The 24,908-nt window shown below is 35.3% G+C and overlaps 5 protein-coding genes and 1 pseudogene across 7 annotated transcripts; 1 reads left to right on the plus strand and 5 right to left on the minus strand.

Moving 5' to 3' along the window:
• On the minus strand, nucleotides 1-5,874 carry LOC140973025 (uncharacterized). Its single transcript, XM_073435550.1, has 6 exons — nucleotides 5,591-5,874; nucleotides 3,787-3,957; nucleotides 3,361-3,486; nucleotides 2,161-2,364; nucleotides 1,291-1,455; nucleotides 1-682 (listed from the first exon to the last, which is right to left on the minus strand). Exons 1-6 carry the CDS (start codon nucleotides 5,834-5,836, stop codon nucleotides 296-298), a joined length of 1,299 nt encoding a protein of 432 aa, XP_073291651.1. The 5' UTR covers nucleotides 5,837-5,874; the 3' UTR covers nucleotides 1-295.
• A 957-nt stretch (nucleotides 5,875-6,831) lies between these two features.
• On the minus strand, nucleotides 6,832-9,157 carry LOC140973028 (protein YCF54, chloroplastic-like). The gene is made up of 3 exons (XM_073435553.1): nucleotides 8,738-9,157; nucleotides 7,988-8,232; nucleotides 6,832-7,255 (listed from the first exon to the last, which is right to left on the minus strand). The coding sequence occupies exons 1-3, from the start codon at nucleotides 8,942-8,944 to the stop codon at nucleotides 7,069-7,071; spliced, it is 639 nt and encodes a 212-aa protein (XP_073291654.1). The 5' UTR covers nucleotides 8,945-9,157; the 3' UTR covers nucleotides 6,832-7,068.
• Nucleotides 8,737-11,847, minus strand: LOC140973027 (large ribosomal subunit protein bL17c). Its single transcript, XM_073435552.1, has 2 exons — nucleotides 11,551-11,847; nucleotides 8,737-9,965 (listed from the first exon to the last, which is right to left on the minus strand). The coding sequence occupies exons 1-2, from the start codon at nucleotides 11,747-11,749 to the stop codon at nucleotides 9,556-9,558; spliced, it is 609 nt and encodes a 202-aa protein (XP_073291653.1). The 5' UTR covers nucleotides 11,750-11,847; the 3' UTR covers nucleotides 8,737-9,555.
• A 108-nt stretch (nucleotides 11,848-11,955) lies between these two features.
• On the plus strand, nucleotides 11,956-14,655 carry LOC140973029 (bifunctional bis(5'-adenosyl)-triphosphatase/adenylylsulfatase FHIT-like; annotated as a pseudogene).
• Nucleotides 14,656-14,734: 79 nt separating this feature from the next.
• On the minus strand, nucleotides 14,735-16,957 carry LOC140973026 (calcium uniporter protein 5, mitochondrial-like). The gene is made up of 2 exons (XM_073435551.1): nucleotides 16,317-16,957; nucleotides 14,735-15,556 (listed from the first exon to the last, which is right to left on the minus strand). The coding sequence occupies exons 1-2, from the start codon at nucleotides 16,722-16,724 to the stop codon at nucleotides 15,071-15,073; spliced, it is 894 nt and encodes a 297-aa protein (XP_073291652.1). The 5' UTR covers nucleotides 16,725-16,957; the 3' UTR covers nucleotides 14,735-15,070.
• A 1,895-nt stretch (nucleotides 16,958-18,852) lies between these two features.
• Nucleotides 18,853-23,331, minus strand: LOC140973030 (uncharacterized). 3 transcript variants are annotated; one of them, XM_073435554.1, is made up of 10 exons: nucleotides 23,107-23,330; nucleotides 22,910-22,955; nucleotides 22,662-22,790; nucleotides 21,130-21,218; nucleotides 20,894-21,029; nucleotides 20,358-20,432; nucleotides 20,024-20,145; nucleotides 19,860-19,935; nucleotides 19,625-19,684; nucleotides 18,853-19,154 (listed from the first exon to the last, which is right to left on the minus strand). In XM_073435554.1, the coding sequence occupies exons 3-10, from the start codon at nucleotides 22,773-22,775 to the stop codon at nucleotides 19,017-19,019; spliced, it is 810 nt and encodes a 269-aa protein (XP_073291655.1). In that variant the 5' UTR covers nucleotides 22,776-22,790; nucleotides 22,910-22,955; nucleotides 23,107-23,330; the 3' UTR covers nucleotides 18,853-19,016. The 3 variants fall into 3 exon arrangements, with proteins under 3 accessions (XP_073291655.1, XP_073291657.1, XP_073291656.1); XM_073435556.1 differs by lacking the exon at nucleotides 22,910-22,955 and having other exon boundaries at nucleotides 23,107-23,331; XM_073435555.1 differs by lacking the exon at nucleotides 23,107-23,330 and having other exon boundaries at nucleotides 22,910-23,089.
• Nucleotides 23,332-24,908: the final 1,577 nt, after the last annotated feature.

The following is a 24,908-nucleotide window of genomic DNA, read 5'->3' on the forward strand; positions in this document are numbered from 1 at the left end:
AAAGAGTAAACTTTATTTGTCAACTACAAGACCAATCGAGAATTTCTTTATTAAATTACGTCCCTTTTCACAATTTGTATGAAGCAGAATAAGCTTCCAAACAATGAGACAAAAAAATGAAGAAAAAAAAGATGACATGACAAAGTGAAAGCTCACTCAATTTACTCATCGGTCTTCACTCCTCTCACCAACCTCTTTATATACTATAAAAAACATAAAACAGGTGCTTTGATTCTAAAACAAGTTCAAGCCACTTCTGTTAGGATGGAAATCACTCCAAAGCCATCAAATCCAGCTAATGCCTTCGTGAGTCTTCTGTTGGAGTTTGGATGTAAGGATTCACCGGACTGACAATTGGATAAGCTTCTTTGAGGTCTAGCCGTGGGGAAGAAATAGAAGATAAATTCTCAGTCGTTACCATGACTGCTCCGTGTGGAATTGTGGGAGTCGGGGGGAGAGAAGGGGTAGTGAAAATGGATTGCATGCTGGTGGGTGTAGTTACATTGATGGGGTAAACCTCGGTGACCTCTTCGCTGCCTTCATCCAAGTAGACAACATCCTGCATGGTGAGCTGGTGGTACTCAACAATTTCCCTCAAGAAACGATTCTCTCGTGCATAGACTGAATTCTCTTGTGCGAGTCGAGCTTTCTCGGCCAAAAGGGTCTCAAGTTGAAGCCTTATCTGAGAAGTAAATGTCGACATGAAGTTTTGTCGATTAGGTAACTTGAGAAAAACTTCGAATCAAATCTGTCATACTAGTGAATGGTAAACAGCCACACAATTGTATCCACTGTTCTCAAGCACACTCAAACATCTAAATGCAGCTAAAATATGTACAGGGTGATAGCTTTCACGTAACTTTGCACATAAATGGACCCTTGCCTGTGTAGATTTTATCGCAGGCCTAATTAGAACATTATTTAACATACAATCCCATAAGTCATATAACATTGTTGGACATTTAAATATTCTTTAAATAGGTTATTTTTTTCAAAATGTTTGACATAAAATTATTTTTACTTTTTGAAATGTAAAATACATCATTTCACAAAATTTAAAACACAAAAGTTTCACGTTTTCTGATTTTCACAGAAAAAAACCACATTAAATAAATTTATGGATATAATGCACTACAAAACGAAAATTATATAATGACGGACATATTTGACTTTGGGACTCGCATCAGAAAACAATGTTGATGAAAGGAGCCACTTATGCCAAGATTTTCAGCTTATTTTATCTTAGTTGGGAAGGGAAAGGGTTTTGCTTTTTATAGAAGAGATTATTACCAAATCATCATCTTCTGGATTGCCACCTTTCTCACGGCTCTCCCTGAGAATTCTGTTTTCTTCTTCCAGCTGACCACAGCGCTCCTTTGCAAAAGCCAAGTCAGCCTTGATTGTCTTCAGCTCTCGCAGAAGAAGTTTCGCTTTTGCAGCCATAGCCATAGCAACCTGAAATTTAAAATAGATCTATCTCGCATCTCACATAAATGAGAAGTTTATCATACAATATTTGAATATGCAGTCATATCTTAAGCAGAGTGCATGGAAATGGCCATGAAGGCCACAAGAGCAGGCATATGCAACCACCATTCTGTCCCATAATCATATCTGCCCTACATAAAATAACCCACTGAAAATTGCATGGTTAAATCACAGAAACTTGAGAGTCCACTGATATTATTGGATCGCATAGGATTATTAGTTGCAACAGTATATAAGTATAACCCCACAAATATGTTCAAAACGAGTTTTCTTGAAACGAGTCTAAGCTCTTTTTGCAGCAAGACTCCATTTCACCACATTTTCTTTGCTTTACTTTCACCACATCCAACTTCTTATTCTGTTATAGAATGTTCCATTGACTATAAAATACTATTAAACCAAGTGAACCCATAAATCAACAGAGTACCATTCTTTAGATACCAATAGTTTAACTGTTTAAGCATCCCTTAGGAAATCTTTAATCTTAAAATTATAGCCAAAATAATTGAACTCTTAATAACTGAATGTGTCATGTTGCTAAATGACTGTGTGATGGAAACATAGCACACGTTCTACTGTTGGATAAGAACTTAAATTGCAAAAGGAAAGCCAAAACCAAGACACCACAAGCAAATAGGCTATAACACCACAACAACACAGTTGCCACTTTACGTCTCGAGAAGCTTTCAGTTGTGTTTCCAAATCAGTGTGTGTCTGAGGCTGCTCACGAGTCTGCATCACAGGTTGTCGCTGCAAGCTACCAAGACTTGAATCCTGATTCTGTGATACAAGGTTACCGCTCTTTTTCCTTATTTGAATTTTACGAGTTTCTTGAATTATGCCTGCAGTACGGTTTTCAACAGCAGTGATACCTTCCTGCAAAAAGGAAAGACAGTAAACAAATTTTTTGTATGAAAAAATAAGGTTAGTCTGGAGACTCGTGGTGATTGCAACCCAAGGGCAAAAGGACATACATAAAAATCTGTTAAGTTTATATTCACTCTCATTATCACTATTGTCATTACTTCTGGGGATTTCTTGAAGATCACCCAAAATTACTGGTTTCAATCAAACGAAGAAAAATTTCCAAACCACCATAAGAAATCCTTCTATCCATGGTAAATGCTACTCTTTCAATTAAGAGGCCTCCCTCTGATTAATTGGCAACTCTTGACTGGATGGAATGTCAAGTTCTCCTAAGGGGACTCAAAATACTCATTTTCCAAACCAGAATTAAATATTAGAAGTGTTATGTCACGACCCATGATCACATCATATTTACTACAAGAAACATGTAAGAAAATAGAACTTCTTCACGTTTCACTAGCTAATTTTCGAAATTGGCACTCACAACTTTCAATGTGGGAAATAAGAGTGCTAGGATTATTTTATTTCTCTAGAAATCAAGCTCAATCTCATAATAGCTGCTACGGAACTCACATACAGTATTTATAAGATCTAAACATGGCCGGAACTCTAAAATGGACAGGATTTGCTTGAAAATCATAACTTGCCAATTTTGTACCAAAAAAGTATCTTTAAAATCAAGTATCTTTATGCAATTTTTGTACCAAAAAAAGTCCTTACTATATCCTTAACAAAATCATGCCTTCTTTCCATCAGCATTCAAGCTCAAAGGACTCAGTTTCTCATCACCTAAGATACTGCAACGTTCCGCTCATTTTTAGCATAAGCCCGGCCGCTTGTTATGCTATGAGATAATTTCTGAATACCTTATTGATCTCTAACAATCCCTTGAAGTTAAGATCTTTAGCCAAGAAAACTAATTCAATTTAAAAGGTTTAAGACAATAAGTTAATTACTACAACCCAAAAAATTAACATTGTTAAATAAATTCACTTTAAACCGTACCTCAAGAGCATTACCAATTGTACCACCAATAAAATTAAGTGATGATGCAATCCTATCTAGTCCTCTGTGTAGAGAAGGGCTGTCAATTTTTCGACGATTTTCTGGAGAGTTGTATCCGTTATGGTACTGAAAATCAAGAAGAATGGAAATCAGTTAAATAATACTTTCGCAATTCTGTGAACAAAACCTAGAGAATATTACAGCATGAGAATGGAACATTTATAAAACTAACAGCAGATAAGTTACTGAACGTTCTGAAGAGTAAACTTGAGCTTTCCCAAAAATTAGGACTAGATATTTTAAAGCAAAAATGTTCTTAAAATATAATTGTTAGTCAAAACCCCCTTTTGATAAATATAATGCGCTATCTGATCAACCAGGTCAACAGCTGGAAACAACTTGATTCAAATTTCAACAAATTCTCACCTGCCCTTTTTTGGTTCTATCAGATGTCTGAACTGTAGTTCCTACGGCTGTTTCTTGTGGTTGAACTACATTATCATCATCAAGAACTTCTTTAGCTTTCCGAGCCAGAACACCCCAGAATCCTTGTTTAGATTCACTCATGTTTGTCTTTGCTGTATAGATGGACGAGTCCTACATTCCATGATGACAATATTAATCGAGAACAACAACATTGCTGACCTAGAAAACCAGTATATTTCCCTCACAATCAAAATGACACAAAAACATTTCTAACATTCACATCAGAACATAAAAATTCAGTTTTTTTTTCCACAATTGACGGGAAAGTTCAAAGTATAATGAGCTATGTAAAATATAGGTGATAACTGCACCTATATAAACACTCAACATACATGCATCGTTAATTATGAAAGTAAAGTAATACTAAACCAATACTTTGATAAAATCAATTTTTCCTCCACATCAGGAAATGGGGCAATCATAAGACGGAGGGGGTGGGGGGTTTAAGGTGAAGATAGAGCATGAAAGGTTCCAATCCCTAAAAAGACGGCTAAAAAAATCCAGTCATTTGATTAGGTCATACATGGATTGGTGCTATCTAATTGCATTGGATCTACCAATGAATCCAAGTTCACTTCATCTCTTCCAGCAATTTGATAGCCTTATACATGATAAACCTTTAATGTTAAAGTTGATACAGAAATAAGTTATTAGTTGAACTGATATGGTATTTAAATTTAAAAGACCTTGGAAATCAACAGTTTTTAATTGGTGGTGGCACCATCTATCTATACGCAAAGATATGCTGCGTTCATTCAGGGCTCAAATGTATACATAAAAGCATAAACACACCAATGCCTATTGCATTTGATAGCTGCCCTCTGCAACATTTTAGCACAATGAAATTGAAAAATTCTTACGCCCTTGGTCTGTTAGTACCCAAAGACATCAATTTTTTTTCCATAGATGGAACACAAAATTTAGCAAAGTGAAGCTTTGATCCCAGAATTAAAGAAAAAGTTCTGCACAGGTTTGTAGTTGGTACATTTTTCTTCTAGACTGGTAATTCTACAAAGTATGATTCATGTCAATTTACACAAGACACTGTATTATATTCTTCATGATGTAAATATTTACTCAATTAATGATGGCCTTGACTTTGCAATTTATCTCAACATCATCGATTGTTAGCGCATCTTATAGATCATATGCATGAATAAATCGCATCCTTTTGAAAGATCTGCAAGGGACAGGGAAAGAAAAATAATCCATTTCCGCCCTTATCAGTAAATCACTGCCCCGACATTAAAATCTCAGATCACACCTACTCATATTCTCAGCTTTATTGTCCAGATCTAATGCAATCACTCAAGAGTCAATGACAAATGTTATTACTTATTTAAACCCTCGTGATCGTACAAATCAAAGTAACTCACTTCTCTACCATAACCCGGTAAGAAGTCAATTCATTCCTGTAAAAAATATATGCTTGAGACATAATTAAGCAATGTGGCAACCGATCCAAATGTTCTTTCACCAACTAATGAGAACCAACCCAAAACATTACACAATTCAATTGCGTTAGTATTTAAGAAGAAGGTCGTCCTTTCTGGCCAACGTATAGATTGATACCCATGATCTATCACATATCAAAGAGAAAGAAAAGGCATTCATCATGATGAAAAAAGCAACACAAAAAATAACCATCACCTTTTCACCCACAAATAATAAAAAGCAAATGCCACTTGAACCTCGCCGACCTAATCAAACATTAAAAAAAAAAAAATCTAAGCTGGTACTAAACCTTAGAAGAGGAAGATGAGAAGTCGCGTGGAGATGACAGAGCGGATTGTTCGTAGGCGGAAGATAGCGAAGAATCTCTGTAAGCCGCCGAAGCTCTGATCGCTTTCGTGGCCAGCGAGGAGGCTGAGGAATTCGAGGACGATCTGCCGTCCGCCACCGTATTCTGCAGCGGAGGATCGGAATCATAATTGTGGCTTGAAGAGAAGGCATCAGGCCTCACACCTTGCTGCCTCCTCCTGTAAGCCATTTTCAAGTATAATTAATGCTTTCTTTTCTTTGCTTATGTTATGATTTGAAGATAATCATTTATTTTAAATACGTAAAATTTCCTTAAAATTTTCTCTAATCACTAAATATTTAATTTCTTCAACTTTTTAAAAATAATTTATTAAAATAATAAGGATCTCTAACTTCAATACGTTGTAATTTTTAAGATGATTTTAATTAAACACATTTCAATTTCAAATTTTATCATTTATATTGTTATAATAATAATTCTAACAAATTTAAAATTCATTCAATATTAACCCCATTTAAAATCTATACTCCTAATATAATATTTTTCGTTCAAATGTGATGTGAACCAATTTCTTCAATAAACCGAATCAAATCAATCCAAAAATATTAAGGTGAAATTTGATCCAAGACGGATGGAAGACGTAGAGGAGCACAAGGCGTTGGCCCATATACGAGGGGCGGTACCTTAATCGTCTGCGCTGCAAAGGGAATCATCACGAGGCCTAGGCGATCCCGAGACCACCCTCACCAANTATATTACAATGTTTTTGTATCTATCTACATAGGCTCATGTGGGAAAGCGACCAATAGCACGGTTGTGGTTTCCTCCGGAAGTTGATCATAGAATCTCTTTGAACCCATATAGAAAAACCACACGACGCAACTTCGTCACTGAGATCATGAATTTGCCTTGAGTGGAACGAGCCAACTTTCGCAATCGATTGGAGGAGACTGGTGAATAAAACACACTCGTCCGTGCATGAATCTGTGTAAAGTTATAGAATAAATCGATTTTTTCACATAGTTTTCTTTTAAATTATTTTTAAGAAGGGAAATTCACATTTACTGTTGAGAAAAAAAAAACGAGAATCTGAAAATTTTGTAGCAGAATATTATTGTCATATTAACTTTGGATGGACTCATGGAAATGTCAATGTTATTGGTGATCGCTTGGATAAACATGTCCATGAACGCAACAACTAAAAATCAAGAAATAGTACAAAGTGGACGAAAAGACGGTTTAATATCGGTTTCACGCCCTGATCAACAAGGCTATACATTATAATGGAGGAGTAGTAGTAGTAAACAGAAGTTAGAGGTTGAGGGAAGTAATATGAAACAGATATGAAAAAGTTTAAAGACGTGCATTTCGTTTTGCGTCCCTAAAGACACCATCTCATCACTAACAACTGGAATCTACTGTAAAACGTACTCTCACAAAAAGGGTAAATATATTGCTCTTCATACCGATGAGGTCTTTGGGGGAAGGAACGGCTCCCACCACCCATATTCGTATTTGGTATAAGGAGCTGTCCAGTTTTCAGGCTTTTCAAACTCGAGATTAACAGGATTTGAAGCCAGAGCCTCTTCTACATTGTCAGCTTCGAAGCTATCTTGCAACACGCGGTCCAGTCTTAACTTCATGAACCTACATTCAAAACACAAAATCATTCACTCATTGTCACGTTGAAGTTTCCAGACCCAACCTGTTCTTGTGCAATGGAATAGCACAAAATACGATAAAATGTAAAAAAAAACCAAAGAGATGCATGAGTTTACATAATTAGGCTCAGTTAAAACCAGTGTTGAAGCCACATTCAGTATAGGGTGGACAACTGCCCCACGTGTAGAAAACAGTTCTTGATTTTCTTCAAAAATCTTCCAGTTTTCGTTTGGTATTGTATTTTTCAATCTCCTAAAAATTGTGAAAATAGTTGATTAAAATTTTTGCCCCTCTAACCTCTAGGTACTCGTCTAAAGACCAAGCCAACAAGAAACTCACATATTTCAATCTCTCAACCAAATCCTCACTCACACATCAGTCCTGAAATGAATAAGATCTGTCCCCACCCAACTCTAGCAGCGTGTAGTCTGAGCATATATAGATATCCACACGTCCATGCTGATCAGGCCGATTCCATTTATACTTCGCTTTCATTCTTTCGTCAGGGAACAGTTTTAGTCCAAATACATGATAATTCAACATCTAAGCTATGCCGCATAAAAAAGGGAATAAAAATGTAGATGATTCTTAATCTAAGACGGACTTCACAATTCATGTTGTTTAAGCCAAAATTTACGCTAAATGACGTATTGACCATTGGATATTTCATGATATAAGATGTATTGATCACTGAAGTTATTGAACTATCGTTCTTACTTAATCCAAGTGCCATTCGTTGAAACAAGAGCAACAGCGGGTCTCTTGAGTCTCTTGGTAATATTGGGGAACTTGTCCAAGAACTTAGGTTCAGTCACAAGCCAAAAATCTTGCTCTTTGTCCCTCTCCCCGTAAAGCCTAAGACGCTCAGCTAGAAGTTCCTTGAAATGCTCTTCCTCATCCAACATGAATTTGGCATTCGCCACAAGAAAATGATATGCTTTTTTCTTCTCAGCTTGTTCTTCCTGTTCTCACAAAAGCAAACCAACATTTATCTCAGTCAACACATATGACATAACCTTAGGCGATCATAAAACCAAATATAACCATATCATTTTCATAATTTTTCCCAAAAAAATATTCACAATCACCTTTCCAAAACTCACAACTTAGTCGCCATTTAGAAATCCAATTTTTCACTAAAACCTTTTCAATTTGCTTACACTTTTAAATTTTAAATTCTAGGTTCACAACAAAAAAAAATAAATATTCATAGAGCAATATCACACCAGCTAAACAGATTTTCCTATGGCTTTACATCTCACTGAACACATTCCTTTACAAAATATAAACCCCATAACACCGAAAATAAAACCATGACATTAACTCAAAACCCACGTCTCATTTTCCTAAAAAGAATTACGAAGTTTCAAAAAATACGTGCTTGGTCCACCCTGCTTTTACAGATCGACAGCATTAAATAAAGAACAAGAGAAGTTAAAATATCAAACAGGCAGAGAAATAGCTAACCGTCTCAGTGGGATCAGAAGAATCAACCGCAGCCACTGCCGTTCTCACTGAGATTCTTGATTTCCAGCTGCTGATGGGTCTCGAAGAATTCAACAAGGGCAGCGGTTTCGTTGCAGGGATCAAGAAAGGTTTACTGGGATTGTGGACGGGAGCATTCAGCATCACGCCACCTAAACAACCCAGGTTCAGTGTAGTACAACCCAACATAGCTGCCGAAAAATGAACAATACTTTTAACTTTTTTCCTATGGTAAAAGACACTTTTTTTTGCTATTTCTCTTCGTTTCTCGGTTTTAAGCAACAGCTCTGAGTGGCAAAATAGCAGAGCAAATGCACCAACCTTATCTGATATAATCACACTCCCCTTATCCCTCGACTTTCCATATGTGTAAACCCCTCCAGTTGAGAAAATTGCTAAATGCCCCCCCTTTTCTTAGCTCAAGTTTTTTGGGGTAAATTGTATTTATAGCGTGAAATCTATGTCTCGGATTTTTTTTTGGGCAAGTTTTCGTATGATTGCTAAATGCCACTTGCCCCATGATTTTGATTTCATAAACTGGCCTGTGTGTTTTAAAAATAATTATAAATATTTTTATACTTTCTAGATATCAATACAATAGTAATATTTTAACATTAAATATATAATTTTTTAATATAAGTTGATACAGAGCTAACAAATATGAGAATAAATTTATATTCACTTTAAATGCAAAGCCAAGGAAAGAACAATTAAGTGTATCTTTCACATATAAACACAGTAGAATAATTTGTTACAAAATTTTCAAGATTTGTTAAAACAGACTAGGGTCCTCGAATCAATCAGACAAGCTCAATATAGGCCATGGGTGCATTGTCTCCTCGTCTGGGTAGAGTTCGGATTATCCTTGTATAGCCTCCCTCTCTTTCACTGTATCTCTCTGGGACCTCCGCGAACAAGGCATGAACAATTTGTTTTTCATAGATGAAGCCAAGGGCTTGCCTTCTCTTGTGTAGAGAACCATCCTTTGCAAGAGTGATCATTTTGTCGACATATTTTCTCACTGCACTGGCCCTGGCTCTTGTTGTTTTTATACGGCCATGTTTCAGAAGTTGAGTTGTCAAACCTCGTAAAAGAGCACGACGTTGGTCAGGGGGGCGGTTAAGTTTTGGCACCCTCCTCCCGTGTCTCATGGCGAAAACTCGTCCACCATTGTCAATCACGGTGAATGAATGGTCAAAATTTGTAGAATCTGCAGAAGTACAACTCATTACATGAACTAGAACGTGGAGAAAAAAAATGTCATTGTAGAATTTGGGCAACATTTTTTTTAAAAAAAAGGTTATCTCAAGGTACAATTTTAGACAATCATTTGACATTGTAGAATTTGGGCACCATCAAGAAAGATGATTTAGATTTGACAAGTTATATTTTTCCACTCTATTGTTACAAACTAAAACAAAACTTAAATTACAAGAGAAATTTGAGGATGGCAATATATAAATTATTACAAAAAATAGCTTAACAGAACACTGCTTATGCAGTTGGGTATACAGAATTTTAATCTTAATTAAAAGGAAGTTATAGCAAAACTTTCAGAATTCACCAATCTCATAGAATATGAAAAACAATTCAAACTTTCATGATTTATTCTCACTCTTGTGAAAGATCCGTAAGTAACAAAAGCCTTATTCTTCTTCAATTACTAAGATGCATCAAACAAATGCCCTAGACTTGATGCTGAAACTGTGAAACGTGAAGGATAACACAGTCGCTAGCTCATGAAAAATGCTGCAAATTTAAGTCTATCTCAACACGGTATCTATTCTTCAATATTCCCAAGAACCAAAAACTCAACTAAATACTTCCTGAACCACTTTCAACATAACATAGATATAGTACAAGAAGAAACGATGAAAGAGCTCAAATACGGAGCCTTCTTCAAACAACTTGAATCAGAAGACTCTCACAGCATATAGACACGAAGTTAATTGGCACAAATTGTAGTATATAATCCAGCACTTACCAAATCAAAGAACTACCAACAAAAGTAGCAGATTGCATGGCCATGCCCAAAAGCTAAATCCCAGAACGATTGATATCACACTTAACAATCACATTAACACACACACGGAGACAAACATTTCTTAAAGTTTTTTCACAAGTGTTGCTGCTAAATATGATATCCCAATTTATGAAATAAATACATGGACAGATTATGGAAAAGAACCAGTCATAGTATCATTGACCCAAACTACCTTGCGAGTTGCGAACAATATATTATATATACTGATAAAATATTCCAAATCAGTCACTCATTTCCTAATAAAATCTCAACTTCAATCCCATAAATTTCCACATTTTCTATGTTTTTGAGTTCTAAACTGATCAACTAAAAAAAAGGGGGGGAAGGAGTTTTCATTCACTTTGTTGCACAATATACACTTGAATCAATAGCATTTTTCAACACAACTCTGCCAATTCTGTGACGTCGTTTGTATGAATACATATAAAAAACTAAAAATGACAGTCATCGGTAAACTTTTTCAACCAATCCCATGTCTTAACACAACTGAACATCAAGAATTGCGACTACTGAACAAAGAATTTCGATGAGAAAGAACAAAGAGATTCGCAAAATCACTAGTTCAATTAAAAGGCACGAAGCAAAAGGTAGCAGCAAAAACAAACATGAAAAAGCATAAAACCCACATCATCTTCTATCCAGGTACAAATAACAATCCGGGGATATTCTCGAAGTACGTGATAACATTAACTCTAGCATAAAAAAAATCAACATTCAAACTCAAAACTACAAAAGAATGTATATGCGGTACCTTGGGAAGAGAGGAGGGGGTGCAAAGGGGTGAGACCCACAAAAGAGTTGAGAGGTCTCGGGGCGGGTCTGGGCTTGGATAGCCCGAGGCGAGATGGGGTGGGCCCGTTTGGAAAGCAAACGGAAGGGCCCGAAGAAGAGGCATGAACAGAAGGGAGTGCAGCCCGAAGAGAACAGAGATTCCACGTACAAGACGCCATTTTTGTTTCTTCTTCCCCGCTCACGCTTTGCGAGCTTCGTTTCGTGGGGATCAGCAAATTGAGTGGCCGCTCCTCCGTCAGTAAATGGATAATTTCTTTTCGCTCCTTTTATTTCAATTACTATTCTTTTCTGAACCTAAAATATTTATATTTTGTCAATTTTTGTATACGAGTTAAATTTTAAATTTTATGAGAATAATAAATTACAAAGAAGTTAATTATTCCCAAAGCACGACTTTACCATTGGGGTTGTCTTCTTGCCACGACTTTACCTTGGTAGTTCAGAGACTGCAACAGCGGCGTCGCCGTGGGGCCTCCAACGCTGATGTTAAAGCCGTTGCCTTTGTTCTCTTCCCTTAAATTCGTCGTACCATTTCTACATTTACGGCACCCCTTAACACCCACGAGGTTTCTCCTTCGTTCTACCGCTGCAACTCTCACCTGGGTTCCCTCTAATCTCACCAGAGCTTCCTCTTCCTTCATGCAACCGCTTACTGAGGCAAGTGTTGAGCTTTGACCTTTGTTTTCTCCGAGTACTGGAATGATTGTGTGTGATTGTTGTCTTGTTGATCTTTCTCTTGACAATTTTGATGCCCAGATGGATTCTGAGAGTTACATGTTTGGCCCATACAAAATCGACCCAAGGGAAGTGTTCTACTCAACTCAGCTTTCATATGCTTTCGTGAATCTCCGTCCTCTTGTACCTGGTATGCAAGTTTCATTTTTTATATTTGCGATGTCTTGATGATATGAATATTTTTTTAGTAGCCGATCGAAGTAAAAACAAAATCGAATTTTAAGTGAGTTTAATCCACCAATTCACACACGAAATTCACGAGTCGTCGAGTCCTCCATGTAGTCGGGTTCTAATTTTGTTTGCTATTGTTTGATGGATAGTAAGATGATATAACTGCTGTTTTGGCATCATGTCTTTGCTCTAATATTTATGAAAACGAGAATGATTCTCTACGAGTCATGGGCAAGAGCTTGAATTCTACCATCTTCGCAAATGTTTTCTGTTTAGAGTCGTTATGAGCTAAATTCGTAGGCGTCAATGGTAAGAAAATGGAAAAGCATAAATTTTTATGTGGTCTGGAGTCTGGGCTCTAGCATCATTGACATTTGCATTGAATATTTTATTCCATGTGGGTTTGCTGATTTCTTTTTCTGTTTCTTCACATTTCAGGTCATATCCTCTCCGCTTTCCATATTTGAATAGCGTTTAGTGGTAGAGTTGAGCTTGTAGTGTCATACACAGATTTAGAGGGTAGAGATATGTAGAATAAATTGATCTGATGATACGATGAATTGTTGCTTTGTTACTTCGCCATTTTGTCTTCTTGAATGAACAGCAGAGTCCTGATTAGTTCTTGAAATGTGTTAGTTCAAGGGGTTGCTGTTAGCTTGGGAAGTTTGTGGTTTATCAAATATGCCTCAACATCATAGCACAGTCATGTTTAGATTCTCCTTTCTATCAGTTTTCTTTAGATTTCTTGAACTCTGCATTTTATATCAATCCATGAAGCCAATAAGACATAATTAGATAATACAATATGACCACTCCAGTCCAGGGTCGTGTTTCCTTATTTGGTTGACTTAACACAACATACACGTGCTTGTCTGCCCGAGGCGTGAAGTCAGACGCTTTCTTGATCTTAGTGCTGATGAGACCAGTGATCTATGGCTTATGGCACAGAAGGTGGGGAGCCAACTTGAGTCCTACCACAATGCATCTTCACTTACATTTGCAATCCAAGTGAGATCACAAATTATTTTATTGAGGGCGGTCATTTGTTTTTTCTTCTGGTCTTCGTGTTTCTTCATCTGTTACGTATTAATTGAGTTGAGTAATTTTCCAATAAACCATCTAGTCAATTTCCTCCAAACTTTGACATTATCTAGTGAAACAAACCAAGTAATAGTTAATCTATTTGTTCGTGGCACCTACATGATCTGACCTGCAAAAGGTTAACGATATCATAGGAACTATATGTTGTTTGGTTCATCTTCATTTGAAATATTTGAGATTAAACTCTTGACATTTTGAGGACATGTAAAGCATGCATGAACACAACCACATTACTGCCCTTCCTGCAATTTTATTTGAAAGAATTAATCTCTCAAGATTTTTCTCCTTTTCCCTTGTTTACTAAGGTGATATCTTATCTGAAATTACCTTGGACCTCAACATCTCTGACCCCAACCTTCATGACAATTGGGGAAAAATCTCAAACACAATATTCAATCCCAAGAAGAAAGAAACAAAGAAAGAAATCAAATTGATATGTATTATGAGATTTGGCATTGATATGTTTATATATTTTTAGCTGAAATCGACAGTTTTTTATGGATACTTAGACGTATGTAGTAAATACATTATGATTATGTATATGTACTTGTGATGAACCTGAAATTAATGAAAGATTCCTTTCTCTAGTAGCTGTCGCTGCTCTTTGACTGTTACTATCTCAATTTTTATTGTGACCTTAGGATGGACCTCAGGCTGGACAGACTGTTCCACATGTTCATATTCACATACTCCCCCGCAAAAATGGCGATTTTGAAAAAATGATGAGATCTACGATGCTGTGAGACACAATATTTTCTTATAATTTTATTCATTTGCAACAGGATGTTGTTTCTTGCTGCTAACCCGTTGTACAGATTGATTTGAAGGAGAAGGAATTAAAGCAGAAGCTTGATCTCGACAGAGAGAGAAAAGACAGAAGCATAGCTGAAATGGCTGAAGAGGCAGATGCATACAGAAAGATTTTTCGTCAAGTATAGTATCTTTAGTGTTGAGTTTATGGAAGTTCCCAGGATTTGGAGTTATTTGTGATTGAATTTTTTGCCGGTTAGAAGGTGGATTTTTTTTGGTTTTTATAGCCAGATATGGAACTCTGTTATATGGTTTCTTTTGTATTTCTTGATGCGCTATTGCTGTATGCTCAGAGACACATAGCCTACAAATTATAATAGTTCATATATATGTTGTGAAATAGCTCCCAGTTCATCACTTGTAGAACCAGTGAGCCAATAATTTCATGATACAAAATTTATACTTTGAGAATAATGTCGATGAAGCCTGTATCTAGATACAAAATTCTCGGTAAATAGTTAGAAGATAGGACAAATAACCAGCATCAGAACATCTTTCCAAGTACTAGCAGAATAGAGTAACATATAATTTTTACTTCCGTTGAATAACTTTGCTGAGGCAGCCAACAAGAATTTAGGCGCAATCCTTGTGAAATAAGGCGCGTTTGGTTTGTAAGGTCAAAATATGCGTATAAACCAATAACATGGATAGATTGTGTGATGTCAGTGACCGTGTAAAAGGTCCTCTGGTTCCAATTCCACCCCTGTTCGTCTTTTGATTGATGCACACGAATCCACGGGCAATTTGCATTTATTCTGTAACTCCAAAAACCTCTGAATATCAAAGTTATACTTCTTTATGAGCTTTCGCTGCCTTGAGAGGAAGAGTCTTTTCAGCAGATCTTGGTAACTCGGATCTCTTGAAGTTACCAGAAAATAAGCATAGCCAATTATAATTCCCGTGGTGGTAGTGAAAAATGCAATTGGCTCCATCACATCCCAAGAAAATTCCCAGAATGTTAGACGAAAGAAAAATCCGACCTGCACCACAGCAAGCCCCAATCCAGTCCACAAAATGCGGCGTACTTGCTTGTGTGCTAGCACGTCGATCTCTTCCTTCTTCTCGTGCAGCTTCTTGAGCTCATCCTTACATGGGTCGTCCCCAGGTAAAAGAGAAAGAGGAACTGCCCTCCGAACCAGATCAACCACCTGAAGAGATACACATTGAAAGAAAAATGATGCTGTGCTCTTGAAATTCGAAACTAACCAGAAAGTCTACACAAAACACATCGCTATGATATTTTCAACTACAACAAAAAAACACATCGCTATGAACTGCTTCATGATTCTTAATGATGGCAACACACAATCGTAACTCGTTGGTTAAGAATCACACTCTCTTTCAAAAAAAAAGTGTACTTTCTGATATCTGCTTAACCAAAAGCTTTCTGATTTGGTTCTTCTGGCATTAAAACAGAGAGGTCTTCGTTGGTAAAGATGAAAAAGTGTTAGATGGTTTTTTTCATTTCATCCTGATATGATTGTTCACCGTTGATCAAACAAACAACTAAAATAATTTCTTGGGCATTTCAAACAAGAATTCGAAACATCAAACAGTCCCTTTATAGCTTACATCAGAAGCACAAGCTCAACTATTCTTTCCCCAATAAGATAGCTTGTAACTTTTAACTCAATGTTTAATTTAAATAAACTTGAGGCATCAGCAGTTCATCATATTACAAAACAATTATGACCCGGTTTCTTTTTAAGATATCATAGGAGATCAAATAAATCTTCCCCACTTTCTTCAACCCACATTCAACTGTAGGAATCCCAAAGTCTAAATCAAGATCACCTCACAAAACCCGAGAACCCCTTATAAATCATTCCCTATTATTGGAATTCAGCACCCCAATTCACATAAAAGTATAACATATAATTAGATAAATAAAGAATGTGAATCTGATGCCTTATCTGGATGAAGATAAACTTTGTCCCGGAACAGCAAAACGATGCCGGCCTCATCCAGAACTCGAGCGAACGCGGCGGCTTCATCCGCCGACTTGGCGACACCCAAACTCTCACAGGCGCGCAACAGCTCTCCGTATGTTATCACCTCCTTGTTCTCCATACCAAGCTTCTCCTTCAACGACTCCACATTCACCAGCCTCATCAGCCTCTTCGCCTCCGCATAAGTCATCGTACTTTCACCACCATAATTGTTCTCATTCACACTACCGCCGCCGCTCACGGCGGAGCTACACAATGGATAAAACGACGAACCCATCAACTGTGAAACGGGTCTGGGCCTGGAGCCCCGGATGGCTGAATCAAATGCCCGTTTCAGTAGATTTGAGCCGGTAGTTGTTCTCCACATGTTGAAAAGCACCTTACGGTGTTGAATATTTGGTGGCGTTTGTGGAGTGGGTGGTGAAATTATATCACATATATGTTAATCTTTCATTGAAAAATTTCTAAAACGAAAAGTAGGTGAGTCCTGGATTCTGCGATAGGCCATTGATGAATCGTTGAAAATTTTGAAAGGACGACAAATCAAAGGAAAAAAAGGTTATATATTCTGGGAAGCCGGGACCTAGCGATCGATAGCGAAATCAAAGATACGAAACTCAAAAAGTTCACTGAATAAAAAAAGTTTTATATCTTTATGTAAAAATTTCATGATGTTAGAGGAATTTTTTTTTAAAATATAAATATTATAGTCTTAGAAGTCAACTCCAAATTATTTTCTAATATAACTCATATATACAACATGAAAAATTAAAAAAAAAAACGATTTATTTTTTGAAGAAGCAACAATTTGCTCAATATTTCAAGACTATGGTATTTGAAATTTCTATAGTTTTGGTAAATTATTAGTCACAAAGATTTCTATAATACAGTCTCGTGAGTCAATTTTATGAGACGAATATATGACACGATCCAACTTATGAAATTGTATTAATATGTATTTCAAAAATATTTTCACTTAAAATATAAATTAAATTGATACATCTCACATATATTAGAGCTGTCAAACGAGTTGGTCCTCGGACTAGCCGAGTTGGGAAACCTCAACCCGTAACAATATTACACATTAACATAACAAATAATAATGTCACAACCAAACAAATCATATAAAACTTTGATGTCAATTATTATATTTTGTATAAAAAATCACATACACAAATAATATTAATAATATAAATAAAAATTTAATTAAAAAAATTAAATACTAGTTTAAATTTACAGAAAAACATATTTTAAAAATAAGTGTCTTTATACAACAATTCAAACACAATCAATAAAAAATTAAGAAATTATTTTTAAAAAGGGGGAAGTTGGTGAAAAATCCCCAATCAAAATATTTCTTTGGGTTCACTCCCTACCCACAAAATTGTGGTACTATGTCATACAAAATGTGGTACACTTCATGTGGAAATGTGGTACTAAAAAAGTACCCAAAAACTGAACACAAAAAATTCGACGGCTGAGACTGAAGGTCAATTTCCCTTTTGGGTTGGCCTATTTGGAGACGGACCCCTGAACCATAACTCAACCTTCCAATTTATCACGGCAAGAGAGGTGGTTTGATAGAATTGATACGTTTTGACGGCTCTAACATATATAAATATATAAGATTGTGTAATAAGAGACTTATTTGTTATTAATTTATTATATCAATTGTGTCGTGTACAAGTTGTCTAATAGTTTATTTTCAAAAAAATTTTAAAATCTTATTAAGTAATAAAAATTACTGATTTATCAAGTTGACCCAAATAGACGCCGAGAACAACTATTCTCTGATATATTGTATTAATTTATGAAAATTATACTGTATTTTCCACAAATAAACTTATTAAACAAAACTTTGTTTATTTTTTACATATAGTAGATAATGTGATTACATCCCTATAAATATGAGTTAAATTAAATTAATGCCTATTGCCCCCTCTTTCTTTGTATCTCTAACAAAATAGGAAAAATAATGGAGCAAACCCTCTTTGACCATTCTATAAACCTTACTTTATTACACCTTTTTAAGTTCTTGTCAATATTTGACCAAATCCCATAAGTCAGTTTTGTAAGAAAAATCTACATTTTAAAATGTTGTAATGATGACCTAATTTACTTTTTCCTTAAAGTAATTAACCAGATTATCCGTAACCTTTTTTTCCCAAAAGATGAATATACTTTTCTAAATATTACACAAATTTCTAATCTATTTGTAAAAAGAAAAAAACTCTTATACTATAGTAATTAAAACTATTTTGTTACATGTTTTTGAGAGATTTTATTGCATATGTTATACATTTTATAGTTTTTAGACCATATAAAAAATTATTCTAAGGTATTGGAATATGCAACCCCTCGCTTATTCAAGAATTAACTAAAATACAAAAATTGATTTTAATTTTGAAGAACTGATTGTAGCTAAATGCAAGAAGTTTATTTTCTTGTTTTGGGATCCAATTAAAATTTTTATTAAAAAAATATCTGGGGAATAATGACAATTAATGGTTGGGGTCACCTCATCGATACAGCTAAACTCGAGCCCAAAATATTTATTTTTCCGAAGATACAATTTATATTTATATCACGAGTATATCGACGCTGTGATTTTAATACAACACGCAAACCCGCATGCTAAAGAAGTATACCATGAAGAATGTCATTTGCTATGCCTGGCCTTGTTCAAGGTTTTAACCAAACCTCTAGCAATTTTCCAGAACCAGAACAAGTTCATCATGGTCAACACAGGAGGCACTGTAAGCAAACTGTAAAATCCCACTGGAAACACTTTCTTGACCTGATAGAAGCAGCAAAAAACCGAAATAAGGTCACATATCTAAGGCGAGCTTCGCATTTTGATGTGAACCTTAGAACACCACATAGACCATAGCAGACTCACCCCACTCAACAAAAGTTTGGTGCGCGTGGATTTCAAGATCTGTGACTGGATACGAACCAGAATACAGTATTTGACATGGAAACAAAGTTTTACTTTGAACTCCACGTTGACATCTTATGAATAAGGGTTGTGCGGAACTAGTAATTTAGAAAGAGCAATTTCCAGATCACCAAGATTTCTTGTATAGACAAATTCACAGTGTTACCACACGATTGGCTAAGATCCCAAAAAATAATCCGGGACCAACTTTAACTGGGAGAGCAGACTTAGACCAGCTAAAAATTTTGAGGTCCAAAATAATTCATAAAACTCCAAGTGGGAAAGCTATGCCTATTACTACCGAATACCAAAATTTAAAGTCAATTTACCTGATCAAAATGCATAAACATGTGGTAGAAAAAGTACACGAACAAGATAATCCTGGCAACCTGAATAAGAAAGTATACATGTTACAACAATCTTAATATGATGTACAACCATGGAAATATGAATAGGATTATATCCTCCGCATTCAATACATTTTACAATTGTGTGAATACTTTGCAAATACGGCGAGAAATTAAATTTCAATAATTTGAAAGCCAGTAAAAAGACTGTACATACCAACCACCCAAAGAACAACGCGATGCCGTTGTAGGTGTAGAGTTTAGAATTCTTCAAGCCAGCAACATCAAGATACCTGAATGTGAGTTGAAACTGAATTAATATAATACCTCAAGAGACAAACTAAAGGAGGAGATTGCAAAATTAACATCTCCTAATCTTACCATCTCAGATTAACAAATGGAGTTGTGCTTTCAGTAAAGAGAACCATCAATATATAGATTTGTGCTTGACCGCTCAAAAGAGATTGAATGATTGAGTACATAGAGAGTCCATGATGCACCACCTAGACCAAAAAAAAACACCTACATGAAAATCTCTCCCGCGAACTAAGTAGCAGCAAACATTTNAAAAAAAAAAAAAAAAAAAAAAAAAAAAAAAAAAAAAGAGAAAGATATCAAGACTTTCTGAGTACATAAAACAAGGCATAATAAAATATTAAGATAGGCAATGATAATAAAAATGGACAAGCGAATTTGGTGGGATTCCCGTACTTACATACTCCATTCCACCTAAAGTTGGAAAGTAGAAAAATATCATTGCCAAGTCTGAGAGAAAGTAGCCGATGGAAACCTGAATGTTAAAAATAAAATAAAACTGAGAGGATGTACCAATGAGAAATGGAAATAAGATCCACAAAACTTATAATCGCATACGAGGTTAATCTAATGCAGATGGGAAAGAGGAGAATGTTGTCTCAAGTGAGTCTGATAAACAGCCAGTTTCATTTGATTTTTTTCAATTTAGTCTTTTTATAGACATTCACTTAAATGCTGCTGCAAATCTATGTATCAGCATAGCACTGGGGAAAAGATATTTCCTCAAGGCAAGAGAACAGACTGCTATTACAATTATACACATTATTACAGCCTCAAGAAATAAAAAAAATGATCACTTTCATGGCTAAACAAACTGACCGACATAAAAGACACATTTCAAGCAATATAGCAATGATTTTCAACAGCAAAAATAATCAAATTACGGATCATATATTACCCTCTTAACTTTACATGGTAATTAACAATTAACATTACCCCCATTATAGTGTCGGATAGATTTGATGTTCTATTAATCATCAACTCGTTTTGTGTGTCAACAAAAAGATCTGAAACAGCCAACAGATATAGAGAACCAGCTGCTACTACAATTGCATGGAAAGTGGAGAATCCCCTGTATCATTATAAGTTGATCACAACCAAAATTTGGGTTGCAATAATAAACTTTGGGACAAATTAAAAAAGAATCGATTAACATGCGAAAGAATCATAACCTGTTGTTCCACTCTAGTTTCTGATTATTGTCAAGCTTGGGATATCCGTTAATGAATATACCGCTGACTACACCTGTTAGTTCATAGACCTTCAACACCAAAATTGTATCACTTCAAAAGGGAAGTAGAGATTATTTTTGAAAAAAAAAGGGAAGTCGAGATGAGCAAAATACTGGTAGGATTCAAGAGTATAAAAGATCATTCGAATCCAGCGTACAGTGAATGTTAAATCATGAAAAAATTGTTCTTCCTCCAATTAATCCTATATCCTGTTTCAGCATTGGGAGGCAGAAACAGAGGCGAATAAAGCTGCTTCAGGGCAATAGCATAAATGTAAATTTATTTATTTTTTCTATGATATTATCACAGCACCACACATTGGGATTTTGATAATAAGCTCAATTACAAAACATAATAATAGAAGAATCTGTGAGCTCTCTAAATTCACGCCCACGCCCACAGTTAAGATCCTCAGTGAAAACATTTCTTATTGACAGTGGTAGGCCATCATTAAACAATGTTGGTTTAAAGTGCATCCAGCACCTCATGAAACCCCCTATATAAAATTTATAGGTATGTTAGTTCCTATGTTTTTTAGAAAGAAGCTGATGCGTCCTACATCAACCCAATATGATATTTTTCATTCAGATTGATTATTTTATCATTTATTGAATATTTTACTTTTCTCATAGAATAATGAACAACTATCCCCCTTTCTTACCCTAAAATCCGAAGTGAGAGGAAGCTTATTTATTTTTTAAATCTATTTATTTATTTTTTACAATTTCCGGAACATAAAATGTGATATGAACAATACCAAATAAAAGTAGGCGCATGCATATGCAACTATTGATGCAAGGTTGTTTGAGCTTAGGGGTTCTATGCAACACCAAAATTTCACGAGGAGGCTAGTGCACTCTACCCAACAATGTTGTGTTGATATGATTCTTCAGTGGTCCCACAAGAAATTATGTAATAATTAATAAAGGTTGCAAACTCTGCCACCAATTACTCAAGTCTCTGAATTTGGACTAACTAATTGTTTAATATTGGAACGGAAGAGCTATTTTGGGGGAGGCCAATCATTTAGTTGGCGTCGATTGAAACCCATTGAGCGCATCAGCTTTTAAAGGAGAGCAATGTCACGATATGAACTTGGTTTCACGAGCAACTGGTTGAGAGGCTCTAAAAGGTGACATACTAGTCTTTTGGATTTGTACTCTCCCATAGGTGTTATTAGATAACATGTTAGTCCATCCATGTACTTCCATTTGCACAACTTTAGAAACAATCTCTGGGTAACCAGAGAAGCTAAGAGACCAGGAAGAACTCTCCATCTAACAAGCACAAAAATCCCCTCTAACTTTTCCCAAAATCAAATGGTTTCCTCATTCAATCAATATCAATAAAAGATACTGATATCTTATGTTACAAAACACAATGCCCAGAAAAGAACCGAACGCAGGTAAACCCAGCACAAACAGATATTATACAGGAAATGAGAGAAAAAGGCAAGCATCAAACTAACTTACAATTTTGCACATCAAAATCCCAACAAAAACAGAAGACAACCAGTGTAACTGTTTGGTTGGTGTAGCATGACCCGCGATGCCAATCAACCCAACTCCAATCCCCAAAAACCACATCCCTTTACCTTTTTCCTGCAAGAACACAACAAGTCCACTCACTTCACAAGAAAACCATTACAAACCTCTCCCGGAGAAGCATATGTGGTTCGTTACGTCGTCCATATCGCAAGAAAACAACAATTATAAGTTACCGGAAGAATCGGAAGAAGATGATCAAACGCTGAACTGGGCACTATCCTATTATGGAAGAAAAAAAACACTGCTAATAAAAAGGGAGACGAATCCCATTTGTAGAGAAGGTGGGCCTCCCCATCTCACTAACATTCACACAAATATCATGACGCAGATACCGAAATAATTCAGGAAAAATCAAGAATTTATCACTTACCGGGAGGAGTAGTGGTAGTAGTAGAAAAGGTTGAAAATTGATCTTCTGTGCAGCAGTCACTCAGCAGATGGAAAATCGGAGCAATATTTTTTAAAATTCTATTGAAAAATTACTACCAATAAAGATTATACTTTTACAGCTGCATACAATAAATAAGGCTCCAACATCCCTTCACAAATCACAAGCAAGCAGCAATGTTGCCTACTGAAAATCTGTTTACAGTTATTTGCTAGCGGCCATGAATACCAAATTTTCAACTGTTTTTATATGTTTTAGGTCAAAATTAATGGTTTATTTAAGAATGCTTCTTCAACGTCAACGACTAAATTTATAATAATTTTGTTGAATAAATTATTTTAATAAAAAGACAGAATGTTTGGTGAATAAATTATTTTAATAATTTTTTGAATAAAATATTCAAAATAATATTATTTGAAGTGTTTGTAAAAGATAGAGTGGTCGTAAATAAATGTAAATGATAATTTGAGATTATATAAAAATATTAGATGTGAGAGTGTGTAGAATTTTTTTTATATATATTTTCAAAAATACCAAAATAAAATTTGAAGAATAGATCAACTTTTGGATTTTGAATTTGAATAGACATACTAATAAGAAAACAATATTAAATCCAAGTGCTGGTGATTTAGTTTGTGTTAAGTGAACTTTTTTTTTTTAAAAAAAAAACCTTATTAAGGGACTTTGATATTAAATTAACTAGTATTTTATTCGTGTGATGTACAAACTGTTATTTTATATAATTAATTATTAAAATTAATAAATATTAACGTTTGAAAATTTATCAAAATTATTGATATAATATAATGAATATATTTAAATTTTAGATATTATTATAAAAAAATTATTATATAAAAATGTTTGATCATTTGAGATAACACATAGATTAAGATAAAAATCTTCTTCTTTATCTTGGGTGAGTCAATCTGATACTAATAAAAAATAGAAAAATATACCTAAAAAATCTTATATTTTTTTATCAAAATTTTAAAGTATAAATAAATATTTTTCAAAATGTTATATTTTTTTCATCAGATAATAAATTTTTATTAAAATTTTTAATTATTTTTTGCAACATGTTAAAAAAATATTTTGATGCTCCCCAAATTTGGTATATCTAGGTGGTTTCGAGCCCATATCAAGACAATCTTTAGCCCACAACTCCGAGTCCTATTAGGAGTCCAAGCCCACAAACCCTAGCACTATCAGAAATCCGAGCTCATCAAGGGGCTATACAGCAAGAAGTCCGAACCCACCAAGGGCTGGAAAGTCCGAGCCCACGAAGGGGCCATACAGTTAGAAGTCTGAGCCCAACAAAGAGTCGGGAAATCCGAGCCTTCCAAGAAGCCATACAGCTAGAAATCCGAGTCCAACAAGGGGTCGAGAAATCCGAACCCACAAAAGGGCCGGGAAATCCGAGCTCTGATGTAATTAGAGAATGTGAAGACATTCTCATTGATAGATAAGGGATTCCGATAAAAGCGAGATTCGGTTAAATCTAATCAAAATAAGGTAAGAATCCCAACCGCCACGGTCACAAAGTCCTGATGTTTGAGGTCTCTTATCTCAGGTAGGATTTTACCTCAGTAAGAATCCTACTATAACAAAGTAACCAACATTCTCCCTCTATAAATATCAGGTATTTGTCACAATTTTAATATCCACACTCTCTTATTCACTTAGCACTACTATATTTCACTCTTAAATTTGCTCTCCCAACTGACTTAAGTATCAGAGAGGTTACGCTGGAAAACTCTCTAGCGCTCTCTAACTCTGTTTCTGTC

This window comes from Primulina huaijiensis, chromosome 3 (assembly GCF_012295235.1).
Source record: "Primulina huaijiensis isolate GDHJ02 chromosome 3, ASM1229523v2, whole genome shotgun sequence".
NCBI classification, from domain to species: Eukaryota; Viridiplantae; Streptophyta; class Magnoliopsida; order Lamiales; family Gesneriaceae; genus Primulina; species Primulina huaijiensis.

Coding starts and splice junctions, on each gene's coding strand:
- LOC140973026 (XM_073435551.1), bottom strand. CDS start 16,724: ATGTGGAGAACAACTACCGGCTCAAATCTACTGAAACGGGCATTTGAT. Junction 15,557..16,316: donor TTTATCTTCATCCAGATAAG/GCATCAGATTCA, acceptor GTATCTCTTCAG/GTGGTTGATCTGGTTCGGAG.
- LOC140973030 (XM_073435556.1), bottom strand. CDS start 22,775: ATGTGGTTTTTGGGGATTGGAGTTGGGTTGATTGGCATCGCGGGTCAT. Junction 20,433..20,893: donor TATCCGACACTATAATGGGG/GTAATGTTAATT, acceptor TTTAACATTCAG/GTTTCCATCGGCTACTTTCT. Junction 19,685..19,859: donor CGTTGTTCTTTGGGTGGTTG/GTATGTACAGTC, acceptor TTTCTTATTCAG/GTTGCCAGGATTATCTTGTT.
- LOC140973027 (XM_073435552.1), bottom strand. CDS start 11,749: ATGGCGTCTTGTACGTGGAATCTCTGTTCTCTTCGGGCTGCACTCCCT. Junction 9,966..11,550: donor CCCCCTCCTCTCTTCCCAAG/GTACCGCATATA, acceptor GTACTTCTGCAG/ATTCTACAAATTTTGACCAT.
- LOC140973025 (XM_073435550.1), bottom strand. CDS start 5,836: ATGGCTTACAGGAGGAGGCAGCAAGGTGTGAGGCCTGATGCCTTCTCT. Junction 3,958..5,590: donor TCTCATCTTCCTCTTCTAAG/GTTTAGTACCAG, acceptor CATGGAATGTAG/GACTCGTCCATCTATACAGC. Junction 2,365..3,360: donor CAATTGGTAATGCTCTTGAG/GTACGGTTTAAA, acceptor TCCTTTTTGCAG/GAAGGTATCACTGCTGTTGA.
- LOC140973028 (XM_073435553.1), bottom strand. CDS start 8,944: ATGTTGGGTTGTACTACACTGAACCTGGGTTGTTTAGGTGGCGTGATG. Junction 8,233..8,737: donor CTTCTGATCCCACTGAGACG/GTTAGCTATTTC, acceptor TTGTGAGAACAG/GAAGAACAAGCTGAGAAGAA. Junction 7,256..7,987: donor ACGAATGGCACTTGGATTAA/GTAAGAACGATA, acceptor TTTTGAATGTAG/GTTCATGAAGTTAAGACTGG.